The 25,908-nt window shown below is 38.3% G+C and overlaps 1 protein-coding gene across 2 annotated transcripts; it reads left to right on the top strand.

The window, feature by feature from the left end:
- The first annotated feature begins 2,175 nt into the window (after positions 1-2,175).
- Positions 2,176-25,394, top strand: nadka (NAD kinase a). Of its 2 annotated transcripts, XM_074644641.1 has the most exons (12): positions 2,176-2,343; positions 4,006-4,182; positions 8,721-8,804; positions 18,077-18,206; positions 18,406-18,514; positions 18,612-18,697; positions 18,801-18,903; positions 19,548-19,690; positions 20,137-20,236; positions 21,323-21,480; positions 22,529-22,611; positions 23,094-25,394. In XM_074644641.1, exons 2-12 carry the CDS (start codon positions 4,031-4,033, stop codon positions 23,239-23,241), a joined length of 1,296 nt encoding a protein of 431 aa, XP_074500742.1. In that variant the 5' UTR covers positions 2,176-2,343; positions 4,006-4,030; the 3' UTR covers positions 23,242-25,394. The 2 variants fall into 2 exon arrangements, with proteins under 2 accessions (XP_074500742.1, XP_074500743.1); XM_074644642.1 differs by lacking the exons at positions 2,176-2,343; positions 4,006-4,182; positions 8,721-8,804 and adding an exon at positions 13,191-13,589.
- Positions 25,395-25,908: the final 514 nt, after the last annotated feature.

The raw sequence follows: 25,908 nt of genomic DNA, 5'->3' as shown, positions 1-25,908 counted from the left end.
AACGGAATTTAGTTGGAACAATAATACAAAATATAATTTAAAAAAATACAATATCTCATATAACAACCATTAACTCCCTATTTCATATATATCAAAATAACAATAAACATACAATATACGGTATATTTATATATACAGTACAGTACATCACAACTGTAACTCCTCTTGACCTCCCCTCTCCCTGTCGCTTGGCGCCCCCCATTGGACACAAATAGATATACTTCCTCCAAAAAGATTGTACATAGCTTATTGGAGAATACATAATCTATTGTTTTAGCATAATGCCATGTTATTTTAATCATCATACACTACTCGCTAATCAAAAGCACTGATTAATACCCTCTTAATCATTGTATCCAAATAACTGACGCTTATTTATCAAAAATTAAATTGTGTAAATATTTTGTGAAAGCACCAGTGATCAACCCTACAATATCAAAATGGATTTTTTGGTAAGAAGTATTGTGATATTTGATTTTTCAATATCGCCAAGCCCTAATGCCAAATTAAGGAACAATATTAATCATGTTTCATATAAGGTCACGTCTGTCTTGACTTGCAAACGAAAATAAATGTATTGTGTTGCTCTGCTAATTTAAAGTACAAAGTGTTATTCCAGGGTTTTGTTACATGAATAAACTAAATGAACAATCATGAAGGGATAGATTTGTGTGCAATGAGCCAGACAGTGGCGCTATCACACTGTGGTTTACAGGTTGGGCAATAACTTCTCTACTGTATGGACAACATAAACTGCCTATTTGGGAGACAATTACTCAAAGTGTGTCAGATTGCAAAGTATGAATACCAACGGAACAAGGCGCCAGTTCAGATTCCCATGAGGTAATAGGGGGCCAGTGCCTCATTTTTGCACCAGGGCCCCCCAAGCAAGGTAATCTGGCCATGCAGAGCGATCGGACCACATTTAGACCTATTGCATCACCGTTCAGATTGCATCACTATTCAAACAAACTGGAAAAAGTTTCAATTGTCACTTTGGGATGATTTGACATGTAGAACTTGCTTTCCTAAATGTGAAATATATAATTACAAATAAACAATTGAGTAATGCGTAGGATTATTAATACATGAAAGCACAAGAGATAAAACTCCTTTCTTTACATATCGTATAATTATTATAATAATAATTAACACGTTGGTTGTAAAACAATCAATATAGTGAATTAAAGTGCTTGACAAGCTCAGAATCAGAATCAGGTTCATTTTGCCAAGTATATAAATTCAAGGAATTTGATTCTGGTTTTATGCAGCTCTCTCAATGTACTTACACAGAATATAAGTAACAGCTACAATAATTAACAATAAATTAATAATATATATAAAATGTCTATATACAAGTCAAATGTTCTGAAACAAACAATACAAATAGTGCAAAGAAATAAATACTGGATGGATATACATGGACTAGATGATTATGTACAGTGTGTACATGTGAATATATTTATATGTAGAACTTATATTTACAGTGGCAGATGATATGTACATAAAGTGACAAATGATATGCACATATTAGAAACAAATTTGCATTAAAGACTGTAAATATGAATCTAAAAATGTGAAAAACTGCATTAAAGATTGTAAATAATAATCTAAAAATTTGCAAAAATGTGCATTGAAGACTGTAAATTATCATCTAAAAATGTGCATTAAAGACTATAAATTATAATCTAAAAAATGTGCAAAAAAGTGCATTAAAGACTGTATATAATCTCAAACTGTGCAAAAATGTGCATTAAAGACTGTAAACTAGAATATAAAAATGTGCAAAAATGTTCATTAAAGACTGCAAACTACAATATAGAAATGTGTAAAAAAAAAAGTGCATTATGGACTGTGAATTATGGTATAAAAATGTGTAAAAAAAAAGTGCATTAAAGACTGTAAATTATAATAAAAAAAGAGAATTGTGCAATAAAAGTGCATTAAAGACTGTAAATTACAAACTAAAAATGTGCATTCAAGACTGTAAATTATAATCTATAACAGCTCACTAACTAACCCTCTTAAAATTAGATCTCTTTATTATAATGTAATGCAGTTCTTTATTTCACTGTGATGCAATCAGAGAGGTTATATATCCTGACACTCCTTGGTCCAGTTGGGGTGATCTCGTCCAAGATGACGTCGTCGAGGAGAGAGCCTGTGATTGGTCGAGCGGTATCAGGAAGTGATGAGCTGACTGTTGACAGCAGCTCTCTTGCAAAGTAAGATGGTGAAACATTGATGAACTCTCTAATGAACTAATGGCGAGACTCTGAACCTCTACGGCAGTCTGCTGCGCTACAAACTAGTGTCGTCCTCTGTGTCGTTGTGGGTTGAAAGGTATTGTTGTCCACTGAAGTGATTTATTGTACGCTTTGTATGCTAAACTAGCTGCATGCCTTATTAGCTCGCTAACTAGCTTAGCTTAGCTTAGCTTAGCTTAGTTAGCTCACTGCGTTTCCATCTGGACCATTCATCCGCTGAACAGTCTGTGTGAGATTCATCCGCTGAACAGGCTGTGTGAGATTCATCCGCTGAACAGGCTGTGTGTGCTGGAGGGGCTGTTGTTGTAGCTGACATTAGACATTTGGGATGTTAATAACTTACTAGGTAAAATGGATTAACTGACAATAATGCTACTTGTTTTAGTTGGCTGTATCATGATTATTGAGCTGTGTTTGTTTAGCTAGGGTTAAGCTATAGTTAACTAGTTTATCCAGCTGGCTAACCCAAGGTATAAATACAAATGTGCAAAAATGTGCATTAAAGACTAAATTATAATCTAAAAATGTGCATTAAATATTATAAATTATAATCTAAAAAAGTGCATTGAAGACTTTAAATTATAATCTAAAAATGTGCATTAAAGACTGTAAATTATAATCTAAAAATGTGCAAAAAAAGTGCATTAAAGACTTTAAATTATAATCTAAAAATGTGCATTAAAGACTGTAAATTATAATCTAAAAATTTGCAAAAAAGTGCATTAAAGACTTTAAATTATAATCTAAAAATGTGCATTAAAGATTGTAAATTATAATCTAAAAAAGTGCATTGAAGAGTGTAAATTATAATCTAAAAATGTGCATTAAAGACTTTAAATTATAATCTAAAAATGTGCATTAAAGATTGTAAATTGTAATCTAAAAATGTGCATTAAAGACTGTAAATTATAATCAAAAAAATTTGCAAAAAAGTGCATTGAAGAGTGTAAATTATAATCTAAAAATGTGCATTAAAGACCTTAAATTATAATCTAAAAATGTGCATTAAAGATTGTAAATTATAATCTAAAAATGTGCATTGAAGACTTTAAATTACAATCTAAAAAATTGCATTAAAGATTGTAGATTATAATCTAAAAATGTGCATTAAAGACTGTAAATTATAATCTAAAATTGTGCAAAAAAGTGCATTGAAGACTAAATTATAATAAAAAAAAGTGCATTAAAGATTGTATATTATAATCTAAAAATGTGCAAAAAGGTGCATTAAAGACTGTAAATTATAATATAAAAATGTGCATTAAAGACTGAATATTAATCTAAAAAAGCGCATTAAAGACATTTTTACGAGTTTTATGGAACTCGTAAAAACCTTTATAGCACTCATTTGACATCCTAAATTTTGCTTTAGTATACGTTTAGAGTTTCTTAGATTGTAACAGACATTTCGGTCGCATTTTATTTCAACTTGATATAGAGACTAAGAAATAGTTTCAACTGATCGGTATTGCATTCCTGTAATTTGGATATTAAAAGTTGAAAATTAGCAAAATATATGTGCGGATCGGTGGTTGGTATGTGTGCCGAATTATAGACGTTATTCTTATTTATCTATGTAGACTCCATGTAAAATAAATTTCTATAAGATGTTTGCATTTTTATTAAGCATCATGTAAATTGTTTTTTTTCCTAATTGAGTTTGGCCTAGTTGACTAATGATTGTATGCTTGTTTACACTTGACTCAAACTTTCATTAATAATTGATGTGCCTTGTCAGATTACTTGCAGCCTGGCTGTCTGAGATGGACGGTGGAGAGGAGGTGCGAGTGGAAGCAGGACCATACTGCTGCTCCACCTGGGAGGGAGGGGAGGTCGCCGGTCGCAGCCTGGCTCGACGCAACAGGAAGACCCGCAGCCTGAGCACCTCCTCAGCCGGCAGCTCCTCTGACTACAGGTAGGTGTTGCACAGGGGCCCACACATGGAACATGCTTTCTTAAGGCGATGACAAGCCTGTTATTATGTTTGGAGCCAGAGGTCACAAGCACTTTAATTACATGCTACTATTCCCATCCTGTCCTGGACCTTGTATTAAACCAGCTTATTTTCTAACCAGTGTGGAAAATAGGAGCTCATAGGGTCTTACTGGAAAATGTAGAATCAGCCTGTCTCTCACTGGCCTTGTGTGAACTAATCTTTAAGCAAGCATGCCTGGATTTGCTGCATCTACATTTCTGTATTGCTGTTCATGATCTCATCTCATGTCAGCTTCACATAACATGTTTGTCTTAAGGCTTAAACAGACTTTTACACGTGAGTGAGTGGCAATTCAGAGGCCACATAAGGTCAAACTTTGTTCAGCCTGAAAGAACATGGTGTGCCCGGCCCTGATGCATACCTGTTTTAAGTTCATAGAGCACATTGTCACAACACAATAACCTGACTGAAGTACCGATATTTAAGAACGGCTGCTGTTGCTTGAGGCTGTGTGAGAAACATTTTTGAAATAGCCTTGTGACATGATATGCATTGCATCACCTCAGACATGTTTCCCTTCGACCATCACAGAAACGACTTCAAGAAAACAGAACGTTTGATCGCTGTGGATATTGCGACGGCTTTGTTTGTATGTTTTGGCAACCGTGATGAGGTTTAGTAAAAAAAGAAGTGAGAAGGCGTTTGCCCAATTAGGACTGTCCCATTATTGATGAGGAAATGAAATGTCACTGAGGTTACACTTGTCCAAGATGAGGAAATACACTCCCACAGATACAGTTTTATGAGTTTCTCCTAATTTGGCAGTGATACATTTTTTATGACATTTGACAGAAAGCCGTTGTGATGGATTTAGGCAAACAAACGACTGTTTAGGACTTGGAATAGGAAGGTGATGAATTTCGCTCTAGAGTTACTTGCTGATTATAGGGCAGTGACTCATCGCAGTGATGACATTAGGGAAGGGAGTTCCCTCGGCTTAAAGGTGCTGATCTAAGTTTGGTTAAATGCCAGAAAAAAAGTCACAGATGAAGACAGGCTGATCACAGGCTTCCTTTTCCTCTCAGATTTCTTTAATCATCACCCAAAAGAAGGAAAAGAAAATGAAAGAGTGATTTAATCAGCATAGCATTTGGTATAGACTTCAAACTTGAGCATGTTGACATTTAATATGACTGGCCGACATGGCTGCCTTTGTAGCTGCATTTAAGGTTCTTTATTTTCTGGTGTTTCCATTATTTGTCCCATCCCAGAAGAAAAACATGTGAAGACGTCATCCTGGACTCTTGGACTTTTTTCCCCCACAATTTATTGATGTTTCATAGACAAAGATGAACAAAAAGGAAAAAACGTCGTTAGATATATCGGTAGTGAAAATAATTGTTAGTTGGTCTCCACTAAAATGTCCCTCTGGGTCAAAAGTAATATTTAATTATCAGTTGTAAAATGCATCTCTCCACCTTGTTTCATGTGTTGCATTGACACAGTTTCCAGGCTTGTTTGTTCTCTTGTTGAGTGGGTGAATGTGTAACCAATGTTGGCGTGAAGTCCCTCCCAAGCTTACTGTTCTTACAGGAAACACGTAATTATGCGGAAGCAAATTGCCCTCAGTTAGCTATTTAATGGGAACTTTAAAGCTAGGGTTGGTAATCTTGAGAAACCAGCGAGGGATGCACTGATACCGGATCGCATATAGGGCCGATACTGAATCAAATGGCTGGATCAGGTATTGGTGACAATGGGGCCGATCTATTCAATTAAATTCTATGTTTATATACCATATACATTCTATTTCTGGCATTTTAATTTCGGTTTAAGTTTTGAGCAATTTGTTGCTGCATTAAAAAGTTCATACTTGAATTGTAATTCCTGTTATGAAATGTAAGTAGCTGGCAGCACTAGCTCCAAAAGTCGCTAAATCTAGAGAGAAAGTCACCAAATTATTTGACCCGAATAAAATGATTGGACGGGCTTATTACACTCCTGCGACAGCCACATATAGCGTTTTTTTTTTAATTATTATTATAGCTGTCGGGATGTAATGAAAATTTCAACAAATGATTTTGAAGAACACTACCGACCCGTGCTTTAAAGCTGCATTAAAAACATTTTGGTCGACTAATGGGAAGAAGAACACAGCACTGAACTATCTAGGATTATAAAGTTGTTTATATGTAAAGTGTTAGCAAGTGTGTTTCTGAGCTCCCGACTGATTCTAAAACAAAGAGCTAAAAGAGGCTAAAACTCTGTAGAGCAGCACAGAGCTGTGACACCCGTCACATTACACATATTAATTTCATTCAGTGTTAATAATAGGAAAATATTGATGAATGCAGCTTCAAGAACCAGTAAACAGCAGATGGTGAATTCACAGAACCAGACGGCTAAGAGGATTTGCTGGCTGAGTGATGTGACGAAGCGTGAAGGCTTCGGTAGTTAGAGGCAGTCGTCTTGTAGTGCTGCATTTTAGTCACTGACCTTTCACCCCCAGTACAATCGTATTCTTTTAACAAAGTCTACAAAGACAGGGTGTGCCAGGATTTTTCTACTCTACAGGAAGCAGCGTCTGACACATCTGATGTGTTGAACTAAAATAAAACGAATTAAACTAAAATAATTGAGATAAACTATATAATTGTCTATTTCTGTTCATGTTATGAAACAATAGGAAGGTGATGAATTCGAGTTACTTGATGATTACATTGTTATGTGAATTATCTAATCAGAAAAGATGGATGGAAGCGACAACTCTAGCATAACATTCCTAAAGCTGTCAAATACACTTCTGCAGCCGTAGGGGAGGGGCTACGCTATAAATCAAGAGAGTCATTATCCGCACCTCTGTCATTGTCTGGCGTTGTATAGCAACAAAATATGCTCTCATATGAGATGAAACGGAAGAACCTGCTCAACAGCAGCAAGATTCTAGACAGTCAACATTTTTTCCTGACATGGAAAGCTTGCGCTCAGGTAGACGCCTCAGTGGATGATTAAGCAAAATTCCCTTTCTAACATTTTGAATTCCCTTGATTGTGCAACGATTACACTAAATGATCAGCTCAAATAATCGCGATAAGGCGATTATGCAATAATAGTATTTCATGTTAATGGTTATTAACACTGTTGGGCTTTATTTCATCATTTACTGATACGTGTTCGTACCGCAGATAGGCTAGATAGACATGTTTGTTCTTTCAAGCATTTCAAAAGGCATTATTACTATTTGCCAAGGATTGTGAAAAGTCTTGACACGGTATGATCACCGGACCCATTATTCAGCACCAAAGGTCACGGAGAACATTTATCACGTTTTAATGTTGTATGCAGTGCTGGAAAGTAACAAATTACTGTATTCAAGTACAATTGTGTGTGCTGACTTGACTATGACTTGCCCCAAACTGCATTTGATTATCGTAAAGTGGGCATGTCTGTAAAGGGGAGACTCGTGGGTACCCATAGAACCCATTTTCATTCACATATCTTGAGGTCAGAGGTCAAGGGACCCCTTTGAAAATAGCCATGACAGTTGTTCCTCGCCAAAATTTAGCGCAAGTTTGGAGAGTTATTTAACCTCCTTCACGACAAGCTAGTATGACGTGGCTGGTACCAATGGATTCATTAGATTTTTGAGTTTCTCTTTTCTATCTTCACTCTAGCTTTAAAACTGAGCCTAAAAGTTGCGTTAATGCTTTAAAGAAATTAGTGACGTTAAAATGATTTTGTGTTAATGCGTCATTATCGCGTTAACTTTGACAGCCCTAGTTATTACAGACCCACCTTTACCAGCTGCAACATTAAAGTTAAATAATTATTATCCAGTCATATAGAATATATTATTCTGAAACGGACCATTCTGCATGATGAGTACTTTTACTTTTGGTACTTTAAATATATTTTGATGCTCATACTTTTGTGCTTTTACTTAAGTATGATTTTGAATGCAGGGCTTTTACTGCTAACAGAGTATTTTTACACTGTTGTATTGCTACTTTTACTTTAGTAAAAATATCTAAATACTTCTTCCGGCACTGGTTATATAATACATTAAATAGAGTGGTGGTTTGTCCCTGGATGACCACAAAAATGACCCACAGTTTATGAAATAATCTGCTAATGATGAATCAACATCTCAGATAGTCATTATGGCATCACTTCTCGTTTTTTCTTTAAAATAGAGAAATGAAAGTGGAATATATTTGATTAGACATTTTAAATAGAGGCATTTAGAAATGTAGGAATTTTAGAGATCAACTTCGACCATTCTCCAGCTCAGCTTACAGTGAATGATGAGATAGTGAAAATGAATAATGCGAATGTCTCATATCACAACTGAAACAAAATTAAACTTGTACTTCTTCTTTTTACTTTTTTTAAATAGCATGCACTTTGAAGCCATTGTGTATTTCTTTAACAAATTCTCCTGGTGGTATTTTGCATACTTGTCCGGCAACTTCCGCTTCTTAAACCTTAATGTTTGCCTTTGTCCTCTTCTCTTTCAGGAGGCCCCAGTCGCTTCATGGACCAAGCCCTGTGACTACATTCGGCCCAAAGGCATGCATGCTCCAGAATCCACACACAGTAATGTAAGTCAGACAGAGCAAATGCTTCTGTGTCATAAAGAGTGTTTGTATCCTTGTATTTTTTCCCCAGTCACGAGTCGGTGTACAACTTTGCATAGTAGTGTCAGTTTAGTCTGTACAGAACCAAAAACCATGAAAGCCACTTGCTGATCATGTTGAGCAAGACTCTGCAGTTTGGGGTCAGTTGGAACACTGTAAATATTTAACTAGAAACAGTAAGCTGTTAGATGGCCCTTACTTATTTGGTAAAAACTTGCCGTTTCAGCCTGAACAGCACTTTACCGACTGCCAACAGAGGCTGTGAGAAACAAACTGCCTGTCAATTAAAGGTGCTCTATACGATATCCAGAGCATTTATATAACACTGAACAACTATTTTCTATGTAAAGATATAGAGGAGTAATGTCTACCTGAGCAGAGAATGAAGTCACTGTGTGTGTGTTGTAATCTGAGTATCTCACTGCTTTGTTGACATCGCCGGGCCGGCAGCTTGTGCTTTTAGTTCATGTTTGTGCATGTGAGCGTGTCCCACTGGCTAGCTCACGGCTGCAGCTCTGCTCCGCTCTCATACGGCGGTTACATCTGATAACGGCGTCGCAGAAGCGTAGCATCCACCCTCCAGTTCACCCCCAGGTTGATACTGTTATCTCTTTCAGCACTGTTGCCTTTGTTTTCACTGTTAGTTTTGAGCCACCAGCTCAGCTGTTGCCATGTTGAGAGTCATGCAGAAGCAATAGAAATGCTCCCAATCTGGCATTTGGCACCTTTAATGGTTTGACCATCTTTTCATGTAGCTTTAACAAATAGCTTCCTCCTTATTGAAAGTCGATGGGATGTAAAGTAATGTAACATCCATGGTGTATAAAAACAAGTATCCAACAGATCTAACCCGTTCCTTGTCGGTGCTCTGGTGCACCTGTTTGCTAAATGTTAAAAATAAACAGACTATCTACTCCTTAATCAAATTTGACTTGACCAACAAAGAAAATGTAGTTTGGTGGGGTTCAAGTTTAACATTTGTTGTGTCCGAAATTCCATGCTAACATGCTATGTAGTAGATTTTTTTAGTATATCCGAAAGTTTAACCTTACTATGAAACCAATAGTACATGATTTACATACTATTTAAATAAAATATTATTATAGATATATTATATAATATATAATATGGATTTCACTTTGCTAGGTATAATTTATTTTTTAAATTAGTTCAGACTTTATGATTCTCACAAAGTGTTGTTTTGGTCACATGAGGTTGGCATGGGTTACCATGGTTACACTTAACCGGCAAGGAGGCTCTCAGGAAGTGACGACGTTAATTGCTGCTCAGTGCGTCCGAAAAGATACATACTACTGTTTATTCACACAAAAGTATGTTGAACGATAGTACACGTATTTGTTATTTAGTGCATAGTATGAGATTTAATTTCATTACCTGGCATTACCTGAGCCATGATAGAACACCATGTTCTAACTAACCACAACACAGACATCAGCTAACCACATTAGTACAGCAGCTTAATTAAATATTGGTTTGATCATTAAATCAAGTAGCAATCCAAAATATACAGGATGTGGAAATATGAAGAAACAGCCATAATTCACACACTTCATGTTTCCTTTTGTCTTGTAGTGACCAAAACTATGTTCTTCTTCTTCTTGTACAAACAGGCCGCACTGCTGAGCATCATGGTGCTAAGTTTTGTTTCTGATGAGAGTAAATAATTAAAACCCATTCTCCTTGTAACTGGTAAAGACAGCACACAGAATTGTATGGTATACTTCTCCTAAACTGGTTGTTTATGAGAAGCTTTTAACATCATGAGTACAGTCTTCCACTTAAATTTCTTAATATCCTCTTAAGTAACTTCCGAGTTAGCAACAAAAAAAACAACTTTGCGCACCGTATGGCAACGTCACGTACATATTTATTCTTTATAGTCTTGTTTCATGTGCTTTATGGCAGCACCAATACTTCAGACATTGCTTATTGTTGTTGTGATATTTTCCATCAGCATCATAGATTTGGGTTCTTTCCAAACTTTGTGTTCTGTAGATTTGAACATTGTTTGGCAGGTTGTAATTATGCTGTCTCTTTACAAAAAATACATCTGTCAAATGCTGCCTGTCCCATCTTTGACATGATATGATGGCAGGTGAAGTATTTGTCAAATTAAAAAGGACAAAGGCAGTTACCTGTTATGCATTATTTTGGCTCTACTCCAGCACCTTGGATTTTATCTGCTGGTTGAGACAAACGTAGTTGATGGGGTTTAAAAGGTGAGACTGTGAGATGAGGTTAATAGCTCTAGCAAAAAAACTAGTAAGTAAGACCTTGAGATTACTTTGTCATACAAAGATATTTAGTTTACTACCATATAAGACAAATAAAATAAATATTCACATTTGAGAAGATTAATTAAACGATTATTTGATTAATTGTCCAATACAATATATCTGCAATAAACCCACGACCTTAACGAAGCTCCTAACTCTCAGCCTGTTTATGTTCAGACTGTGTATGGGACCGTCTGTACACATGCCGCATTTTTTGCGCCCTCAAATCCATTGTTGTCAATGTAGACGCACGGAAAGCGCACTCGAACACGAGACCGACGCCAACGCGGTGCACAGGCACGACGGTTGCGCCCTGGATAATAATAGTTCAACTTTTAGAACACTGCAGCGTACACCGCACGACATTTGACGAGTTAATAGTACCATTTAAATTGGCCAGGTCGCTCTCGGAAAAAAGATCAATGAGTTTTCATTTTACCTGGTTAAATAAAGGATATATATATATATATATATATATTTAAATTAATTAAAACAACCTACCCAAAATCTCAAGTACCGCACTAATTTGCTTCCTGCTGCTTTCTGCTCAGATCATGGTAACTACGGTTGCTAAAGTCATAAAGCTCCGGGAATCCAACAAAAGTCAACGCAATGAGAAAAAATGCTAATACCTTAGGCTCTTTTCCGCTCTGAGTTGAATTTTTTTCACCTCGAGGCATTCAGGGTACTACTGTAAAAACGAGGGGCGTACAGAGCGGATAAACTCATTAACACAAGAGCAGCGCGCAAAACGCTTCAATCTTATTGAAACATTACAAAAAGCCGCACCGGGCTGCTAAAACGTCCTTTATCTGATCGGGGCCTCAGAGAGGTGTTGGTTCATTCTGTAGACTGATAGTTGACTTACTCACCTGGCAATATAACATAGTTTTATGATGTAATACAGTGTGTCAACACAAATTACTACAGTCATATCAGCATTATTCTGATATTCTGACACTTCACAAAGGCGTGGGTGTTTCATAGTTGCGGAACTTTTCCATTCATATTGCGTTATAGATGGCAGGTGTTCATGTTAACGTGTCCAACTTCCTTAATCTCCTTAGTGAATCAATCAGCAGAGTTATGAAAGACTCCTGATGTTTTCCCGTTAAAGCCTTGTCAGACTGTTGGCCTTTTGACTTCCTCGGTCACATAAGTGGCTCCTGGCACTGTTTGTCTTAGGCAGCCGTAATTAAGGATTAGCTTCCTCAAAGCTGCTAGACGGGTTAAAAGTGGCAAAACCAGGCTATCTTTATTCCAAAATAAAGGTTAGGCTGTAGTGCTTTTAGGAAGATGTAGTTCCACAGAGAAATACAGTGCAAATGTACTAAGATCAAGTAAAGTAGTCACAGTTTCGAACCATCCAAACTGAACTGACCGCTTCATTCAGTCTCTGTGGAAGGGTGTGGTTGTGATACTGCTTTTTTGTTTGTTTGGCATTGCTTTTGTTATCAATCGTTAGAAACCATTTGTTCAACTACATTCAGAATCTCCACCCTGACGTCGTAACACACCCTGAAACAAAATGACCCAAAGAGTCATTTTAGAGCCAGCCTTGGCGGGACACTGTGTTCTACATTTTTTTCAAATAAAAAGGGAATTTTTCTGGCTTAGTTTATTAATTAATTGTAATTAATTAATTAATTAATTAGTTTATTTATTCTTTAAGGGTGAAGTTTTGACATTGTTTCCTTTAATTAACAGCAGGATATTAAGCTTTTTTTTTTTTTTTTAATAATAATAATGGATTACCGAATGTGATTAATTTTATACAGTAATAAAGTGTCATCCTTTGTTATTTAAGGTAATTTACGTCATTAGGAAATTAATCCTTTGACTCAAGAAGAAGAAGAATTGTGGCACATAATTGTGGGTTAAAGTACCTGTCATTACAGTGGATATACTAGTTTGAGGAAAAGCATGTCATTGTTGTGTTTCAGTAAATCACACCCGTCCAATAAGGAAAGCCCTGGAAGTAGGCGGGCTCAACACAGCAGAGTGGGCTGGACTGAGATGAAGTCAACTTTAAGATGAGTGAGAGCTGTATTTCAGCAGCAGAATACACCAGGAAGGTTTAGTGTTAATTCCTCGTTGGGACAAATATAGCCTCAGTGGAATCAGCTCGAGGACTTTTTAGCTGATCCTGGATCTGTCCACAGCGCATGGTGAGACTCTCCGCCTCTCTCAGCCTCTCAGACGGTGGCTGACTCACAGCAAGAAGTGAACCGACTCTGTTGCGCCAGCTGCTTTACAATGTGTAGCAATCGAGGAAGTTGTTGGAGGTAGAATGAGCCGTTCTGTCAGCGCGGGCCACCGGGACAGAGCCCCGTTCTCCAGCTGATATCGACCTGAAGCAGCATCCTTGTTACATGTGTACAGCCATGAAGTTCAACCAGTGCGTACTACAGGACACTCCTGGGAGCCTCAGTGAGAACAAAGTGTGGAAATGGTGAGAGCATCTTCCTTATGTCTATCTTCACAGAGAGAATATGTTTGATAGGTGGATTATTAACTTGCACCCTCAGGCTGCTCGTAGTAATATTAAACTAATGTCATGCTTCAAAGGTTTAGATAAAATAGAGAACTATTGGCTTGAATGAATAAACCTTTATATTTGTCCTGGGTGTAAAGGGGTTGGACTGATTTGTCTTTCGGAGGCTGATATCAAGGTTTAGGCGTACCGTGTCAAGCGGTATTTGTAACACTTAAGAAGTGGCGTGTTATCACAGGCAGGCTGTTGTAACAGCATGGCCCTGTGGTGTGGACAGAGCGGGGTTGTTGAATGAAAGGGGAAGGTCAGCCTGTGGATGCTTTGAGGTGGTCGGAGGAGAAACTGTCCGTTGAATAGATCACAGCTCCGGCTTGTCCCCGCTTCGTATGCTAATCAAGTTTTGCTTTGTATCCTGTATTTGTATTTGAAACCAGGCCTGCAGAGCTTCCGTTTTGTTCTTGTTCATGGTCGGTTTAATCGGGTTCACTTAAAGGGTAACTCCCGTATTTTTAAACCTGGACCCCATTTTTTCATGTGAAACTGACTAATAGGGGACAACAGTATGTGAAACTGATCCAGCATTGAGGGAGAGAGTTGTAAACGGCAGCCACTCACAGGCTGCTAAAAGATTAATCTAAATATTTTTTAAACATTCCTTAAATGACAGATGTTAGGATGTGGACACTCTTTATTTTTCTGCATTTCCTGCAGTCAGAAGCATTACTTTAAATCCAAGCACAGATGAGACTTCAGTCTCTCTCTCTCTCTTGTTTGAACAAACATCATTATGAAAGTGGTAGCAAATCATCTGATGTCAAAATTGCGTCAGAGAAGCGATGAGGAGTTTTGTTTTGAAAAAAGATTTGTTGGTTTTTGAAAAGCTGACTTTTCAGAATGAAACGCATCACAATAGGGGCGAGGTGGCCTGAATAGATGCCTGAGATTCTCCAAAAACCACCTGGATTTACTGAGTTTCTGTCAAATACTTGACTTGGCTTGAGCTCTACTTCAGTTGCAGCAGGCACTGACAGACTTGTGATCACTATGAGCTTTAGACGTCTCCCAAGGGAACCTGACTGCATTTTAGGAAATGCAGACTAAATCCATCTTAGGTTATGAAATTGAAATGTATAGGTGACTTGTTGTGGAGCCGTCCAGGCCCCTCTGAAGTGTCTATCATTCTTCCTGGTCCGGTCTGACCTCTTTTCATTGCAGACTCGCTGTACAGCGTTGACCTGAAAATAGTTTGAATGTTGTCTGAAATTGAGGCCGCATGTTGGTTGTGGGCAGTTTAGTGATAATTGGTATCGTTACTGTCCTTTTTCACGGAACACATTTTGACTCGTCGCAGTAGGAAAAGCACAGTTGTAAATAATGAAATGAATGATGCCTGAATTCCATTTAACTGCTTTGACTTCAGGTTCCTGGAATCGGCATGCTGGCTCATGTCAATCTCACTGGAACACTTAAGGCAAATTAGACAATTATTGTTTAATTACACATTAAACAATAAAACAGAGCTATTTTCTATTAACGTCACTGCACTCAGCTGAAACAGATAGTTGTGTGAAATTTGACAACCAGTGGTGCATCACCATGCATTAATGGAGTAAACACACCGATAATGACACATTTGGAAAATATTTATGTATGACACACAGACTAAATGGTAACATATGCCTTTAGTGGACACCATGCATGAAAGGGTTAATGGAAACGTATGAGTACCTGTAGCTTCAGGTGGCTCCAATGACCTCTTCTGTCTCATTTGCTGCAGACCTGTCCTCACAGTGCTGAATCAGCACTATGTTAATGTTTATTTGTATATTTACTCACAAAAGAAGGTCAAACAGAGGAAACTAAACCGTAAACAATACATGTGTAGGAGGGAAGAGTTAATAGGGAAGCATGAGTAGGACATCACGCATGAAAGCAGGCTTTACATGCATCATCACATTGTGAACTATGAGGTAGTTGCTAATGAAAAAACAGTCGTATGTTGGAAAACAATTTGAGTATTCATTTCTATATGTTGGATTGAACATCAGTACACGGAGATCATGTGAGTAAGAAGCATGAAACACAAATGCTGACCTTCTGTATGTTAGCAAAGTAACACTACTTTCGCTCCCGCGTGCCGATCTCTTACATTTGTGCTTCTTTTTTAGGCATGATGATTTGATCGTTAGCGTAACTTTGTCTTCTTCTCCTTCTTCTTCTTCATCGGGATTTACCGATCCAATACCAGTGTTTAATTAATAAGCTGTATGCCTCACTGTGTGGAAGTGACATGGATCATTTGTTTTATGTGTCAGGCTTGACTTAAACATTGCTTTCTTAATTTAAAACGTCAAACAAAATGTAACCAATAACTACATTTACTAAATAGTTATTTATTATTCAAATAATAAATCGTACACCAGCAACTTGGTAAAAAAATCTAAACTATTAACAGGAAATACAATTCAAGTGTAAATCTTTTTAATTCTTCTTTTTCTTCTTCTGTTATATTTCTGGTAGATGCCGGTACAATAGCCACTCTGTGTGGTACGGTGGAAAATATAGTTCCCAGCGACAGTAGTTCCTCTGGTTTTTGAGTGGACAAAGAAACAGGAACAGGACATGTTATGATTCTGCTTTCTTATGTTATTTGTTGGGACTGAATAGCTTTGTGTGTGTGATGTGTATTTGAATCACTTGTCTCTTGTGACTATGATTAGTGTCATAGAGGGTTTGCAGGTGTTTATTCCAAACACTGATGTGTTCTCCTGGTCGGGTCCTCAGATGGGGAGAACACCTGCAGGGTGGATTGTATTACTGAGAACGGGGTCTGATCATTTTAATATTTACAGTAGTAGATAATGGGACTCATGTGCGGCCGGTGTTGACACACTGCTGAAATCTGTCCGGCCGAGCAGAGATATCGGAGCTAAACAGTACAGTAAATCACCATTAAAAGGCTAATGGGAGCGTATCAGCTGGTATTCACGGTAAAACAGACATGACATTAATGCAGCAAATTGGTATCTGGTATTCCATGACCAGAGGGAGAAAGTGTGGAGTGGAACTAAAGCTGAATGTTAGGTTTATGTTTTCTGATATAATGAAATCCTTCTGGAATCATCTCCTAATTTTCTCTTTTAGTCTCAGTGGCTTCAGTTTCAACCCTGGGGCAGTTCAGATTTTCATGCCGCATGTTAATTTAATAATTTTTATGTTGTGTTTTTCCTCCGGGTTCATCCTCGCCACTCGTGGCCCTTCGCATGTAATCCGAGAATGCACTTTGGTTTTAAGAGCTGACTTTTTGAGAGATTTTTTGACCTTTTCGCTCTCTCAAAACACCACTCCCACATTCTTATCATGCCCTTCTCACAGTTTTGTTTTTCTAAATATTTTGCATTGTGCCAATAATGAAACTGACTCGCTGTGAGGGGTTGAGATGAGGTGGAAGCCCTGCAGACAACACACAGGTGTTAGCAGTATGTTTAAGCTGGTGACTCTGATTGGAAAGGTACTGAGCAGTCCTGGTTATGATGAACAGTAGGATGTAGGGGTGGGAATCAACAGAGACCCCCCGATACGATATTATCACAATACATAAGTCACGATACGATCTTATTGCTATTTTAAACATTTTGTGATATGCTGAGTATTGCAATGAGATATATTTAAATTTATTACCTTTTTTTCAACTGCAAATTCTGCATCTTGTCAACATCTGTTTTATTTAATAAGATACAGTTTTCACTTTGTTTATCTCAGAGTTTTCATTCAAATATCTCGAGGTCCGAGGTCAAGAAAATGGCCGTGAGCGTTATTTAGCGATCTGTCTGACACGCTAACATGACATGGTTGGTACCAATCGATTCCTTAGGTTTTCTAGTTTGATATGATACCAGAACAGCGGCTGTCGGATTGTTAAGAGGTTAATAAACGATCTAGAGTTGTTCCGATACCAACACCAGTATCGGAAATGCGTCTGATACTGCTCAAAATTCGGTATTGGGTATCGGCGAGTACGCCAGACTATGCACCAGTCAGATACCGTAATTTATTAACCCTGAAAAAAATTAATTTGTTTAACTGGAAATCAATTCTTCTTGGCCGCAAAATTTGTTTTGTCACGCTAGTGTCGGATTGGTACTCGGAGCCGGTTGATACTGCAAGTTGAGGTATCGGGAAGGAAGAAATGTTATCGGAACATCTTTAAAACGGTCGATACTTGACTTCTGTGTATTGATACAATATTGCCATGCAAAATACTGCGATACTATGCTGCATCGATTTTTTTTCCCCCACCCCCAGTAGGATGCTTCAGTTAGTTAACAGATCCCACATCAGCCACAATCTGAGATTCAGCACTCAGGTCTATACTGACGGGGGAATCCTTATCAAGTGAAGTGTGTTTTGCCCTCCTGAGGTTAAAGTTGTGTTTGTGTTTTCAGGCACATTCAGGACCCCGCCAGCCAGAGGCTGACGTGGAACAAGCCACCAAAAAGTGTCCTTGTCATCAAGAAGATACGAGATGCCAGTCTGCTTCAGCCCTTCAAAGAGCTCTGCATGTTCCTCACCGAGGTAGGACCACATATTCACTGACACTACTGTACTGACTGTGATGGTGCGCCCTTTAACTTAATGAACGTAATTGGCGTAATTGTGTTTGCGGGTGGAAAGCTGGGGAGTGAAAACACCGTGTTTGTGACTTTTATTCAAAGTCACTGCTGTCTCAGTTGTTAATCTTGTGTTTTTTTGTGTGTTGTTGTTGTTGTTGTAGGTGAAAGACATGATTGTGTATGTGGAAAACAAAGTTCTGGAAGACCCCGCCATTTCAGACGATGAAAACTTCGGGGCCATTACTAAGAAATTCTGCACTTTCAGAGATGGTATGAAAACCAACTTTGCTATGATTTATGCACACTGTATAAAAAAGAAAACATTCAGGATCTTAGTTGAGATATTTATTGTTTTTATATTTCTCAGATCTTGATGACATCTCCAATCGCGTAGACTTCATCATCTGTCTTGGTGGAGATGGAACTTTGCTGTATGCATCTTCGCTCTTCCAGGTATTCATCCAGGTGTTCCTACTGTCACTTTAAAAACAGCCTTTGTGTTTTTACATTTCCTGGTATGATACAACAGTCCTCTCTTTCCTTTGTGTATTTGTAGGAGAGTGTTCCACCAGTTATGGCCTTTCACCTGGGCTCCTTGGGTTTCCTGACACCTTTTAAATTTGAAACCTACCAGTCTCAGGTTAACCAAATTATCGAAGGTACTGCCTGTTCTCTAACCTGTCTGTCTGTCTGTCTGTCTGTCAGCGTCTGTCTGTCTAGAACATAGACACTCCTGTTCTGTTTGCAAAGCATGTGTTGTGGTCCAGTCTTCATTACGGCTGTCGATCGATTAAAATAGGTAATCTTATCTGTTCCAAATGTACCTTAAAGGGAGATTTGTCAAGTATTTAATACTCTTATCAACATGGGAGTGGACAAAATATACTTGCTTTATGCAAATATATGTATATATTTATTATTGGAAATCAATTACCAACATAAAACAATGACAAATATTGTCCAGAAACCCTCACAGGTACTGCATTTAGCATAAAGAATATGCTCAAATCATAACATGGCAAACTCAAGCACAACAGACAACAACAGCTGTCAGTGTGCTGACTTGACTATGACTTGCCCCAAAACTGCATGTGATTATCATAAAGTGGGCATGTCTGTAAAGGGGAGACTCGTGGGTACCCATAGAACCCATTTACATTCACATATCTTGAGGTCAGAGGTCAAAGGACCCCTTTGGAAAATGGCCACACCAGTTTTTCAGCGTTATTTACCCTCCTAAACTTTGACAGCCCTAGTTTTCATATATAAAAGGCACTCATTCATGTATGTATTGTTTATATAGGTAATGCTGCCATCGTCCTGCGAAGTCGCTTGAAAGTCCGGGTGCTTAAAGAGAACTGGGAGAAGAAGGCCAGAGTGGACGGAAAGGGCATCATCCTGACTAATGGGGAAATGGAAAGCAGCTGGAAATCAGTGCAGCATCAGGTACCATCCGTCTGCAGCTTAAACCAGTTCTTTTAAAAAACATAAAAAAAAGAAAAAACATTTATAGCTTTTGCCAGCATTCATTTTTCTCACCCTGCGTGCCAAGATGCAAATAGCACACTGTCAGTTCATGTTAGGTGATTTACACACCAGCCCTAGCAGATGATTGGCTCTGGTTCTCCAAAACCAGCAAAGACGTAAATATATATCAGCTGTTACCATGGAAGCAGCCAATGGTCTTGTTAAAGAACCGCATGAACACTGTCATCAGTTCTATAACAAGAAATGTAGCTCTGCCTGCAGGGTTAAGTCTTTGACAGGTTGTTTATGGACCAAAGTCCCGTAATGAAGGGTGTGTCCGGTCTAGCGCAGACTAAATTGTTAGTGACATGTCAGGTAGAGTCAACTTTATGACAAACTGGTTAACATGTGACTGTGTGTCTCAGGTACTGAACGAGGTGGTGGTGGACAGAGGACCCTCCTCATATCTCTCCAATGTCGACCTCTTCCTGGATGGACACCTCATCACCACAGTGCAGGGAGACGGTGAGACGACAGATGATCTGTGTTGATGTTCAGCGCTGTGGGAAAATGATTATTTATTTTATTTAACCAGGAAGTCCCTTGAGATTAAAATCTCTTTTTCGAGGGAGACCTGGCCAAGATAACACGTCATTACAATGCTACAAAAAAATATAAAATAAAACATGTTACAAACAGACACGGGACAACAAATACATAATACAAAATCCAGGTTAGGAATTAGCAATTGCCTCTCCTAAGTTACATCGTTTTTTCATCAGAGCTTTGAACTCTATTTCACTACTAGTTTGAGCCGTACCACCACCAGCATTTAACAAGTCCAGAGTCAGAGAGCAGACACATGCTGTAAATCAGATCAGTGTTGTGTGGTGGTAAAGCTGCCACGTGTTCACACTTCCACAGCTGAGTGGTATTTAACACTGTGAGGAAACCAGTCTGACAGGCTAAACAAGACGGTGTGTTGTTAGTCTCCTCACCTCTGGCCTCTCTTCACATCCCAGCAAGCAGCAGCAAGCATCTAGACATTACCGATCTGTGAGAGAGGGCTTTCATTCAAAATACAATATATATATATATAGAAAAATTGTAGCTTGACACTACAGCAAAATATTCAAAGAATATAAAAGATTACCTTTTTGAATATGAATCATTTATATCATGTCATGTGTTTGAGATTCTTTGTTCTGCACAGAGAGACTGCAGGTTGCATGAGGTTCATTCAGCTGAATAATCACACATTCAAATGCAGTCAAAACTGCATGTAACAATTTAACTCACATGGGGGGTTAAATTGAATATTTACATGTAATATACAAATAATCCACCATATGAGTTAAAAGGCAGGTATATTATTATTATTTTTTATGTTTTTATATGATTCTGTAGCTTCACACTGGTGTTCATTATGTATTGGAAACCAAACATTCAAATTTTGATCTAAATACATATGTTTTAGCGTCAAAAAGCTATTTCCCCAAGCCCTTCTAAAAACTTTTTCCCACATGACCTCACTATTGAGGTACAGTATTTGTGTTTTAGAAGTGATATCGTGCCTTAATTCACTGTGCATGTGTCTCTGTGTCCTCTCAGGTGTGATAGTATCTACACCTACAGGAAGTACGGCGTACGCAGTGGCAGCAGGAGCTTCCATGATCCATCCAAACGTCCCAGCCATCATGATCACCCCCATCTGCCCACACTCGCTCTCTTTCAGACCCATCGTGGTGCCTGCTGGGGTGGAGCTCAAGGTATTTACCCTGGCTGAGTCAGTTGAGGAAGTTGTTTGGTTTTCACTGGCTGAGTCAGTTGAGGAAGTGGTTTGGTTTGATTTGGTTTGGTTTGCAGTAACTGATCAAAAGTCAAGTTATTTCCCATAACTGGTGCATATGATTTAGCATGGGATAGAAATAGGATTTGAATTATTTGGAGTATGACTGTATTTTGATTTGGGATGTCACGATACCAAAAATATAGTAGTCGATACCAATACCAGTGAAATTCCACGATTCTCAATACCAATTCAATACCACGGTAAAAAACAAAAGTAAAATCCCATGTACTTCAACATCCACTCCTTTATTACTGTTTGCATACTGCTTTTTGTTAGGAAGTTAAACAGGTCATAATTCCCTCTCTATTATCTATTTTATATTTCTGTGAAAACATCTCCTTCAAACATCTGGATTTATTCAAGTTTCTTGCCAAAAACTACATTTTACAAGATTACATTTGAACACATCATGATAACGTTAGAATTTACCTTCGCCCAATACTCATTTTTAATAAATAATCTGAATGCACCACAATGTAAATGAATGGCTCCTCCCGTGTTGAAATTGGCAGGAGGAGAGCTAGTTAACGTTTGCTGTTAGCAGCCGGTAAGCAGCACAGTCCTGCACGGAGCCGACGGCTAATTGTTAACTAACTTCGTTCTGCCGATTTCACCTCAGATTTGTTGTTCACAATGTAGCATCATCGGGGAAAAAATAGGGATGCGACGATAGTGAGTTTTAGAAGTATTGGTTCTCGTGACACCCCTATTTTTTTAAATCAACAATCGTGTTTGTCCTAAGAGAGACGGGCACGTTTTACACCCCAAATAATAGAAAAAGACCATATTTTGTTAGAGGGAAATGAAACTGACTGGTGGGTATAGTTCCGTAAAAGTGATTAAAGAATGAGTACATTTCATTTCATTGAGGGGGAAAAACACATTTTCTCTCTTTTAACTGAAAAAACAAAACAAACCCGGTTCTTTCTGTGACTTTTCTGCACTCTTTCCTTGTCGTTTTATAGATAATGCTGTCACGTGACGCCAGAAACACAGCCTGGGTGTCATTTGATGGAAGAAAGAGACAAGAGATCTGCCACGGAGACAGGTAGCATACCGAGCTGGTCATTCCACCTCAGCTATGCAAACAGCAGACAGACAATAAGAGAGTGAGCGACGCTGAGTAAATGAAGCAAAACAAAAGCCCAGAGCCTCCGTAATGGATAATAAGGTTAACTCTCCCAGCAGCTGCCTCGACACTGACCGGCTTTGTTACGTAACCTTATCAACCCTGCTTAGTGGGCTTGAGGCCAGGAGTGTCCTTAGGGTCAGGTCCAGGTTCTTCCTTTTATGTAACTCATCTAGAGATAATCACCTTCCTGGTACTTGAAATGAGCTGCCAGTCATCTGAGTCACTGAAGCAGACAAAAACAAATAACCAGTGTTGCTTCAGAAGGAAGGAGCATTACTGCATATGATGTCGACACCTCCTCTTTTGTCTTCATGATTGCACGTACCTGGACTTTTTCCTTCCTCATTCAGCCTGCAGCGATTGTGACACACAACCTTTTCTCATTTTTTTTCTTCCAGTATTACCATCACCACTTCCTGCTTCCCCGTTCCTTCCATCTGTTTCCGGGACCCGGTCAATGATTGGTTCGAGAGCCTGGCTCAGTGTTTGCACTGGAACGTGAGGAAGAAGCAGAACTACCTCAGCTCGGAGGACGAGGAGTTCTGAGACGCAAGGTATCTTTAAAGGTCTTCTCCAAAGTCTCAAGGACTCCTTCGTCTTGGTTTTAGCTCAACCATGCTCAATGCCGTTTTGTCTTTTATCGATAGGTCTCACCAAACTCCATTCAAATATACACGTTTTAAAATAGTTCCATAGTAAAATTCCAAGTATTGGGCCAAACGGCACTTTTGCTGCGGTCCTCCATGTTGCATTTTGGAGGAATAAGAGGCAAACTATGGAACCCCCAGCAAAGCAATGCAGTAGTAACCTACCTATGTTTGTATGTTATAGGTTTGCAGCATTAATAAGGAGTCTGTAGAATACCCCAGAAGATATTATGTCTAATGTGTAGTCCCGTTAAAATTGTGGATTTTTGAATGGAGTTTGGCCCCACTGATGGTCCAGGATTGTCCCTGTGTGTGTTTTTCCTTCTGTATACTGGACAAACTGGCCTTTTGAAGTCAAAATGAAGTTTGTAGAGCTAGTTATTGACTAGTAATCGGAAGGAAATGCAGAGCTTGGGATGAACTTGGACTAAAACTCTAATGGTCAGTCGCAGATGGCAGTTATTGCAATATTCTTGATGGTCTGTTTTTAGCACTTTTTAGTCTTTAAGACAGACTACAGGGACACATCTACTATTTTATAAACAACAAACTTTCACTAGAGGTAAAGGATCAGTTGCACTTTTCTGGAAAATTCTAAAAATATCTGTTTATCAAATCAGGAAAAACTGATGTAATGTCATGAATGAATGACAAATGTTGTCTTGCGCCTGGGCCACAGCGTGAGCAGCGTGTTTGCATCGCAGGACCTCTTCCTTTTTATTTTGGCGGCCATGTTAAGAGTTAGAGCATTCGAGGTCTCGCCTATTTTGTCCGTGTGCGGTTCACAGCAAAGATAGACGGTGAACGGGATCTTTTGACCATATATTGAAGTCATGCCAGCAACATTACTAGTTTCAAAGTCTATATCTGCAGAATATGTCACAAAAAAAGTAAATATACATTTTTAACTCAACACTTCCTGTTTCCGTTTCAAAATAAAAAACCCTAGCGCCTTTTCTGTATACAGAATCCCTTCATTTGTGAACACTAGGCTTTTATTCTGAAATATATGCAGGACAGTGTTGTAGAAAATGCAGTGACTTGCACAGCTCCGTGAATTAATAAGAGTAACTGCTTTTAATCGTGGATTATTATTCACGAATTAACACACGCTTCTTAAACTTTTTCTGTCTAAAATAAACAAAAATGACATTTAAAATGAAATTAAATGGCCATTATGAAAGGCAAACTTTATGTAGAAAGAACGCCGTCTGTTTGGACACCACACGAACGAGAGACGCAGTAGTTAAGCGAGGTAGCCGTCACACGCCACTCACGCAGGCAGCATGGCCCGGCCGTTACACAATCTTTAGGTCATCCTGCGGAAGAGCAGATTTACAGAACATCTACTTGGCTATAGTGGCCCAACTGTACAGACTGTGCCTTAAACACTGGTATCATTAATGTATAGAAATATTATTTTTCAAGGTTTACATCATAGCGATGATGTAATCACTCACTTTCACAATTCGCATTTCTTTTTTTTTCGACCTTTCAAAAGCACGGCTATCGTCTCTGTTCTTCAGTCATGTAGTCGACGCGTTGGACGACATGTCAAGAGTGCGAGGAGGTGATGATCATTCCAGATAATTATTCTTCAGTGTCTTTTTAAAGTCTGTTTTTTAAAATGCCGTCTAAGCCATAGCTGAACTCGGTGTAGGTTTTATAGACCAACGTCTGTGGGTGATTTACTGGTTTGTGTGCTCGGTGTATGTTGAGAAATTGATTTTTTTCAGACTTCGGTCAGTTTAAGTCTGCCATGGTGCAGTCTTTAAGGTGTCCTACCTTACTTATCTGTTCACATATAATATCTAGATGTTAATATATACATTATAAATTGGCTCGACAAATTGTGTCAGGGTGAAAAGAAAACACGAATGATGGTTGTAAATCAAGTGGACCAACTGAGCTCTAAAAGGCAATCATTCCTTTAAGTATGTGTATATATGTGATGCTTGAATAAGATGTATTTTGTAAAGACTATATGTTTATTAACCCGTTTACAATGTATCATTGCTGAAAATAAATCTATTTGGTACTTTTTTACATTAATAAGTTCTTTGGTTAATTATTTTTAATCAGTTCTGATTCTCCAACTCAGTTTTTCAACAGCTTGTATTTGGTCAGAAGTACTTGTACATTCAAGTAGAGCCAAAACTTATTCAAAATGCATTCCAGGACAACTTGATCCATGTTGGAAACAATGTGTCAAAACAGATATCGTTTGTTTCCAACGTTGGTCTGAGCTGTGAAGTCCCAGTAAACCACAGTTCTGCAAAAAGCCCTGACATTGACTTCTCTTTTCTATGAAGCATTGTCAGCTCTTCTTTCAAATCGCTTTTGTAACTCTGACCTTTGTATAGGTAAGTTTGTTAATGTTTCTAATATGAATCCTATTTTTTTTTTTCTGAGAGAACTTTAATAAACGGAGAGAAAATTTAACCAGGAAGTGTGTATCCTCCTGTTTGATCAACATGCTTCACGTGTCTAGAAGGTAACCCGCAAATTGCAAAATCTGGCAAGAACTCTTGCGAGACTCGCTGCCTGACGACCTGTCCTAACCTTA

The sequence above is a fragment of the Sebastes fasciatus genome, chromosome 8, assembly GCF_043250625.1.
Source record: "Sebastes fasciatus isolate fSebFas1 chromosome 8, fSebFas1.pri, whole genome shotgun sequence".
Lineage (NCBI taxonomy): Eukaryota > Metazoa > Chordata > Actinopteri > Perciformes > Sebastidae > Sebastes > Sebastes fasciatus.
Note: the sequence above shows the minus strand (reverse complement) of the source record. Positions and strands in the feature narration are given on the sequence as shown.

Excerpts from the sequence above, each read along its gene's own strand:
- nadka (XM_074644641.1), top strand. The coding sequence starts at position 4,031 with ATGGACGGTGGAGAGGAGGTGCGAGTGGAAGCAGGACCATACTGCTGC. Across the intron at positions 18,207-18,405 it reads TCTGCATGTTCCTCACCGAG|GTGAAAGACATGATTGTGTA; the intron begins GTAGGACCACAT and ends TTGTTGTTGTAG. Across the intron at positions 19,691-20,136 it reads GGAAATCAGTGCAGCATCAG|GTACTGAACGAGGTGGTGGT; the intron begins GTACCATCCGTC and ends TGTGTGTCTCAG.